This window comes from Poecile atricapillus, chromosome 2 (genome assembly GCF_030490865.1).
Source record: "Poecile atricapillus isolate bPoeAtr1 chromosome 2, bPoeAtr1.hap1, whole genome shotgun sequence".
Lineage (NCBI taxonomy): Eukaryota > Metazoa > Chordata > Aves > Passeriformes > Paridae > Poecile > Poecile atricapillus.
In genome coordinates, this window is record NC_081250.1 from 59,700,084 (window position 1) to 59,708,024 (window position 7,941).

The following is a 7,941-nucleotide window of genomic DNA, read 5'->3' on the forward strand; positions in this document are numbered from 1 at the left end:
GAGCTTTCAGTGAGTTTCTGGGTACAGTTCAGTAATGCTATGTTTTTATTCTATGTTTCTCAGATTTAACTCTTCAAAAATTTGCATACACACCTATTTTAGACAGATAAGATCAAATAAGTCTAGCTAGCATAGCACTTTAGGAAGTCACTGTCCCTCAAATGTCCATTGTACTTCTATGCCAAAGACTGCTTCCACAGCAGTGAAACCAGTTAAAGCATTGGGATACATATGTTTACACCATGGCATAAAGCCTACACACTTTTCTTCTGCACTCCACAGTGAGCCACCATACTAAAGCCACTACCAAAAAGCTGGAAATTGTAATGTCTCAGGTGACTACGACAGTTAACTGAGAAGGTCTGTGTTGACTTTTCTTATCCTCTCTTCTTTTAGTGTGTGTAATGTCATAGCAAGCAGGTGCCATTAAGTAAAACCAAACACATTTTTAGCTAGTGGCATCTGGTGTAATTTGTCCCACCTTACCCTGTTTCTGGTCATAATCCAGGGCTGCTAATTTCCTTAGTAGACTGAAAGCAAATTAGTAGATAACATGCCTAAGAGTAGAGGGTAACTTCTGAGAATTTATGGATCTACAGATTCTTTGCTGTCTTTATGTGCTGCAGGTTACAAAGGTTGGATCAAATTTGCTTTGGATGTTGCCTTCTTTGAAGGTTTCTGTAAAGACTTGGCTTGTTAAAGTTCTATTTCAGTGGTAATAAGGCCAGTTTGATGTTACTAGATGAAAGGCTTGAATAAAACACATAGAAATGACCGTACTTCAAAAATCACTTATGGAGCCATTATTTATCTGGTCATGTAACCACATAGTATTTCTGGTAATTCCATATTCTGTGGATTATTGCAACACAATGACTTGTCCTTTTTGCAGCCATGCCAATGTGGCATTGTGTACTGGCATAATAAAGTTGCAACTTAGATATCAAAGGAAAGTCAAGATGTTTCAAGAGGCTTCAATAAACTCTTGACCTTAATGAACTGGCTCTTATTAATATGTTGAAGGTGATGAGAAAATTCTTTTGAAATGTTAGGGTTAGTGAGGAAAACAAATTTTTAGAAGACAACTTGCTTCTCTGTAGCAGATAGCAGCTTGCATAAAGGAGCTACTGAGGACAGTAAAATTCCAAGCAGTTTTGATTAAGAGATAATCAATTGCTCTCAGCTTGTTTGCTTTAGATTTAGAGTCTGATAAAGCTGGGTGGGAGTCATCCCTGTTGCTCCTGTGGGATTTTTTTCACTTTATTTTGATTCATACCTCAGCAGAAGTATGTAAGTAATCTTGGCAGGTGGGAGCATTGGTTGACTGAATAGTCAGGTGTGCCTTCAAAGCTGAAACTGGAAGGCAAATGACAAAGACCAGACAATTTGTGCAACTGTCTCCCAGGCTGTCGTGAGATGATGCTGCCAGCAGTTTTATCCATACATATAACTCTTCTACAAAGTGAGGCAAGATCTTGTTCCTTCTGGCTGCTAGTCCAATTCTGTGTAGGAAAAAAATTGCTGCCAAATGTCCAGCAAAACCTAGCCAAGGCACCCTATACAGGGATCTTTGGGAAGGGGAATGATGTCTTGGAAGTGACCAGTGGTAGGTCTACCTCATCTCTCTGGCTACTTCTCTGTGTATTCAAAGAAGACAATACCGATGGTCATGGCATGACCTGGTCCATAGGTAAAATGCTTCTTGGGGAACAGTTTGTGGGCTAGTAATACATGATATTTTCTTGTGACAGGATTTATAAACAAGTATGTACTAGATGCTAGAAAGTTAGAGAACCTGGAGTAGATGGAACAGATTAAGCTGTTACTGTGCCCATTAAATCTAGCTCATTCCAGTTGTTTTGAGTGTGGCCAAATGGATTAAAACCCATGTAATAAATTTAAATCTCACCAACAATTGTTGTAAATGAAGAATAAAAGGGCATTATGGGGTGTAAGTACAGGAGCATCATTTTCTGTCCATGTAGACAAACCTCAAATTAGCATACTTATTCCTCAGTAATGATGTAATTGTGAATTTGATGTCTGTCACATTTCAGAATTGCATGGAGCATTCTGATTTAAAATGCCTCATAATGCTGCTGTTTTTCCTTTCACCAGAGGCCAGCAGAAACTGTAGATGAAGAAGAAAATGTAGAAGAGGAAAATGACAAGGGAGAGGAGGCATATAAAGGAGAGGAAGAATATCCAGAAGTGAATAGGGAGGAAAGTGAGGAAACTGTTAAAGAAAGAATTGAAGTGGAAGAAAACAAAAAGAAATTAAATGAAAATTATGAAGATGAAGCAGGGGAAACACAGAATGTTGACCAAGCAGAGGGAAATGAACTTATCCATTTAAATGGCAAAACCAATGAAGGAAATGGTGATGGAATGGAGCATTTGAACTACCAAGGTGATCTTCAGTCTGAAGGAGAAATAAAAGAGGATTCTGGCAGTCAGAACCAGGTGAGTGTTAATTCTTTTAAACTGTTTTTCTTATGTTATTGTTCCTCATTCATCTCAGCCTTATGCTTCTCATCTGGTCTCTAAGTAGTTAATTTCTGATAAAGTCCTGATACCATATATGAGAACTTCAGTTTGTGGAAAAGTTGTTTTCTGTCTGTATAGATCAGTTTCATCAGTAATTACATTATATACCCTCCAACTGAGAAAGCAGATGTTTCTCACTATTTGATGAATCTGCATCTTCTACTTTCCTTAGTGTGCTAAATTTTGAAAAAAAGTAATGAGAAAAATTCTTGCAGTTTCCAGAAAAGCAGAATCATTATATATTTCTACATTACTTTTTCTTTTAGGGCAGAGCAGATGGGTGTGTTCATGACCCCAAAGTGCCTCATTATTTTGATGAATTGACTTTCACAAAAGTTGCATTTCATAAATGCATTTTGCCATTGTGTTGTGGAAGTTTCATCTTGTTCTTAGAAATTGAAAAATATAGTGCCTGTATGACACACAAGTATATTTTTCAATTGAGAGAGCTGAGTAGCATGACATTTTCTTGGGCTCTGAATTTATTCTGTGCTTCATATATTTGAATTTTTTTTTGTTCTAGAAAAGCTGAAGTTATTTATGGAAATGGAGAAAGTGAATGAGCATTCATTTAAATGCATATGTGGGTAACTGGATGCTTGATGAAAGAAGGGGGGACCTCTAATGTGAGTGCTTTCTCATTTGGAAGATATATAAGTATAAAATAAATGAAAATTTTAACACAATCGCTCTTTGAAAACACTTTTTTCACATTTAGAATACCTTGTGGAAATTTTAATATGAGGTGCTTAATGCTGTATTGAAATTAAGTGAAATCTTTGATACCCAATGACGTTAACAGTGCCTGTCCTTTTTCTTGAGGTTGATCCCGGTCTTGAAAAAACATCAACAAATCCAAGGGTGACAATCACCAGCCCACAGGAAAGTGAAAAGAATGACCAGAGCAATGACTATGCAGCAGTTGCATAAACAGGAAAAATGTAATGAGCAGAAAATGAGAACGGATAACACTTTAAATATAAAGCATGTTATTTTTTGTCATTGGCAACTTAAATTAGGGAGGCAGGTTGAGTACCCACGTAATGCTCTATGGACTGATGAAAAACAAGCGTTTATATCTACTAGAAGAACATAGAATTAATTTTAGAAGGTGAGATTTTCTGATAGGATTTGATGGGGAAAATGCAGAAGTACTTTATAGTAGTATTAGAAATAAACTAACTACTTTGTGGTACGACATAGTTAGCAACAATAGAATAACCAGAAAAACAACACTGTTCCGGGGAAAGGAAAAGAGACCCACCCACATTCAATATCAAAATTTCTTTGTTGATTTGTTCAGGAAAAGAAACTATTTTTTACCTTTTAACTAGGACGTGTAGTTTTTCTTCTACAATTCCACATAGGTATAAGGTATAATCTTGAGGTATAACATTAAGATATAACTAGAATATGTTCCTCACCTAATGGATTTATGCCCACAGAAAATGATTTACTATAATGAGGGGTCAGTTCAATATTACTAAATAGTCTATTTTCAGTATGTTAATTAGAATTATTAGGTTTTGCATACATAAATAGCACTTACTTAACACTATTAATACAGCCTACAATATTGCAGCTTGTTTCCATTTAAAACAGAAAATTTTGTTGATTGTCCTGCACGGATTCACTAAATAGTGAGTTATTGTCATCATGAACAAAAGACAAAGGAAGAGTATGTAGTGGATTAGTTAAAGAGTTGAATTTGGATGGATTTGTAATTCAGTCTAAGAGAAACTTAATTTATTAATGAACTAAAAAAAAGAACATGCCTAGATTCAGACTGAAATTTCCATGACACCATTGCAGTTGATGGAGTCATTTTAATATGTGAGACATCAGGATAAGCCCACCAGCTTTCTGTAAAAGTCAGGAACAATGCCTTTATGAACCCTTTGCATAGCCTTAATGGTTGGAAGTGTGTCATCATCCTTTTAAGCAAGATATCTCCTGATAGGCTGTGGCTTAATATGCATTAGTAAATAAGGCATTGATCCACAGTATTAGTTCACTTAATGACAGTAATTCTATTGGTCTTATCATTTCTCTGTTAGTAATGGGAATAATTTGTTGTTCATAGAAATACAGCCCTAAGCATAATTTTATTAATTATACAAAAGAAATAGTGGGTTTCCTTATCGTTAATGCTAGTAAATTATTACTATACTAAACTTAATGTAATTTTTGTTGATTTCATGCCATTAAGACAAGAATTACATTTATGAACAAATTGAACTTGAAGCGCTGTTTAAGGAATGTGAAGAACCACTTGCCATAACTGAAACTCAAACATCTTCCCTTCTTCTACTGATTATTAAGTATATTTTTCCAATGTAGTAAAAAATGTGGAGATCCTTCAGCATATTTCTGCTGCTTTGGCAATATTAAGTATAAAAGACATGTTAAAAAACATATGAAAAGGGTTAGAACAGTTTGCCCTGTGGAATCTCTGAATTGTCTGTGAAACCTTGAAACCTTCTATGAAACCTGTAGCTTCTGTTGAGCTGTCTGACAAAGATTGAAGGGAATATTGCATTTGTGATCAGTTCAAAATAACTCCTAATTTAGCCAAGCTCTTAAGCAAAGTATGCACACTTCCTTTTTTTGTAATAGCAATTAAACCTATATTCAAATATATTTGATTTCTCTGGGATTTAAAAGACATTTATAGTTAAGCAAAAGTAAAAACCAAAAAGCTCTTCTCAACAAAAAACAACAACAACAACAACAAAACAAACCTGAATCAGAATGGATAAAAATAACTGTGAGTGACAGTGAGGTAAAATGACACAGGTACCTTTATTGTTGGTTTCTATTTATAGCTTTTGAGTGCCAGCTTCTGTCATTTCTTTACTTTCCCCAAAAGTTCGGTATTTTCCATGCTTAAGAGACTTACAGATATCAATAAGAATAATTTAAAGGATTAAACTAAATTCTAGGGAAATGTAATATTACCATTTTCCTTTATAGGAGCATGAAATTCCTGTGAGTGTTACTCGACTTGGAAAATGTTTCCCCCTCTGTTCTCATGTAAGAAAGGATATCTTTCTTCAGAAAAGCAAATCTGAATTTGGAATTAGAGATATAACCATTTTATCATTCACCTTGCTACACTGACAACATGAATGTTTATCAGGTTCTTTTATTTAGGGAAACTAGTTTATACCTAACAAATAATTCTAGTAGAAATTAAACAAAACTGATACAGTCTTGGTCTTCCTAATAGTTTTTCTGTCTTGGTCTGCTGAGTGTGATTGCTTAACTCAGTTTTACCTGAGAAATACATCATTTTGTAAAGTTTATATAATGTTATTTTATTACACTTATGTGCAACAATTCTGAGGGTTTGTTTAATAATTGTTTTCTCGTTTTGCTTTTGTTTTTAAAAATAATTTGCTATTAAAGAGAACTAGTTCAGACATTCCTGTGTTTTCTCTCATATCAAGGCCTGTTTGTTGTTAAATCTGTCTTTGGATTACTGACTTTATAATTTGGTGATTTTGCAGCTGACAGGATTCTCCCATAACCAGTACTTTAAAAAAAAAAAAATCAAAAAACCAACAAAAAATGGATTTGGCAGTTTTTGTATTGCAACTGTGAAAGAAAATACATTGACAATTGAGCTATTACATAGTTATAAATGCAAGACTAGTGGCACAGTTAAACTTGCTCAGGGAGTTTTTTAATGCCACAATTCAGGTTAGGCCTGGGTTATTGGTATGTGTGTACTGTCCAGGCAGTACTCAGCAAATGACATGAGTTTTATCCTTTCACTGGCAATTCCTGGGAAAATTACCAAACTTCTACATGTCTCCCTGCAGAGATTCCTAATTTCAGCCAAGCACTAAAGCATAGGCTTAAATCCCATTGGACTGCAGTTTTCATTCAATTTTAACTAATGTTTTGGTGCCTTGACACGTCAGAGCCAAAATAAAGTTAGTTTGTGGGAAAAAATGGGTGAAAATAAGGAGAATATAATCCCCACTCAGTTTCATCTAAAGTACAGTGAAATAAACCTGTGTGCAGAGTAGAATAATGTGAGTATTCTGATTATTTGAAAATACAGGGAAAGGATTGTTACTGGGATATTTTGATTGATTACCCCAAATGTACATTAAAATAACCATTAGATAATAAATATAAATACCAAATGAAGTATCTCCAGGAAGGGTGTATTTATTAAGTAGTTGCAATCAGAATGATTGAATGGGATGCACATGAAGAGGTTCTGTTTTGGATGCCTGACAGCTTTCAATCTAAGTTTTAATCAAAAGAAGTGCTGTGGACATGGCAATAGACAGTGGAGCCATCTGCTCTTTGTAAATTATTCTGTGTGTGCACCTTTGTATCCATTAACTTATAGATGTGTGTGAGTGCTGAAACTGAAGGCATTTGCTGTGTGCTCACACACACTGCACTCATAAATCATGTGCATATTAATAGTTTAATCTTCTTATTATGTTAGTGATGGGAAAGTATTATTTGTTGTAGCTGCAATTTTCTATAATTGTACAAGATTCTGCAGAGAAAGAGGCATGGGTTAAGACTATTTCTCCTTTCATTCAGCACAAGGCCTAGTTCAAAATGACCAAAGGGTTCATAGTTCAAAGTACCCTGACCCCATGACTGTAGGTGGCTTCTCCCAGGACAAGGAAGGTAAGGTAGCTAAACCTCTTGGGTGCTTCTGGCTGGGGGCCTCACCCTCAGGGACATCTGATGCTTGCACATGGTCCTGTGTGTGTGCAAAGGCAGGCAAACAACTGTTGTAGTAGCATTGTACTTGCTCATTGGGATTAGAGCCTTTCCCTGGAAGAACCTTCGCAAGCATGATTTTCTGTGGGGAAACTGAAGCAGAGGTTTTTTTTGCATAAAAAGTGTGCGTTGTTTGTGTGTTTGTTTGTTTGTTTGTTTGTTTTTGGCAAGAGTGGGGATGGGTAGTTCATCTCAAAGGCCTTAATAGTGGTGTTAAGGCTTTTTTCACTCACTGGCACCTCTCCACACTTGGATGTTCCACTGCTGTTCCACAGCAGGGAGAGCCCTGGTGCTGCAAAGGGCCCCTGAGTGTGGCTGCTGCAGGTGCTGGGCAGTGCCATGGCTGGTGCATGTGGGAAGCAGATCATGGTGCTGACTTGTTGCTCAATTAGGAACGGCGAGAAGAACAACACAGACTCTCTTGAGAGTCAATCAGGAGAATATCTCTCAGTTTATTGTTTTAGTTCTTTTTTATAGACCGATACGTGAAAAGTACAGAAAAGAAACTCTTATTGGTTAGTAAACTAACACATCACCATCACTGGTCAGTGGGGTACACCACCCCTCGACCTTCTCTTGCAAGAAAACAAGGAACAGACAAACAGCACCTGCAAGGCTGTTCTCTGTCTCTGAGGATTG

At 36.2% G+C, this 7,941-nt stretch overlaps 1 protein-coding gene across 3 annotated transcripts in view; it reads left to right on the forward strand.

The window, feature by feature from the left end:
- DCDC2 (doublecortin domain containing 2) overlaps positions 1-6,653 on the forward strand; it is a 60,406-nt gene extending 53,753 nt beyond the window's left edge. For 2 of the 3 annotated variants that reach the window (XM_058830846.1, XM_058830843.1), the window contains exons 9-10: positions 2,119-2,463; positions 3,370-6,653. In XM_058830846.1, the coding sequence (XP_058686829.1) occupies positions 2,119-2,463; positions 3,370-3,477 (453 nt within the window). In that variant the 3' untranslated portion in view covers positions 3,478-6,653. Of the gene's footprint in view, positions 1-2,118; positions 2,464-3,070; positions 3,343-3,369 lie in introns of those variants that run through there. The other variant, XM_058830844.1, reaches the window with a different exon arrangement.
- The last annotated feature ends 1,288 nt before the right edge of the window (positions 6,654-7,941 follow it).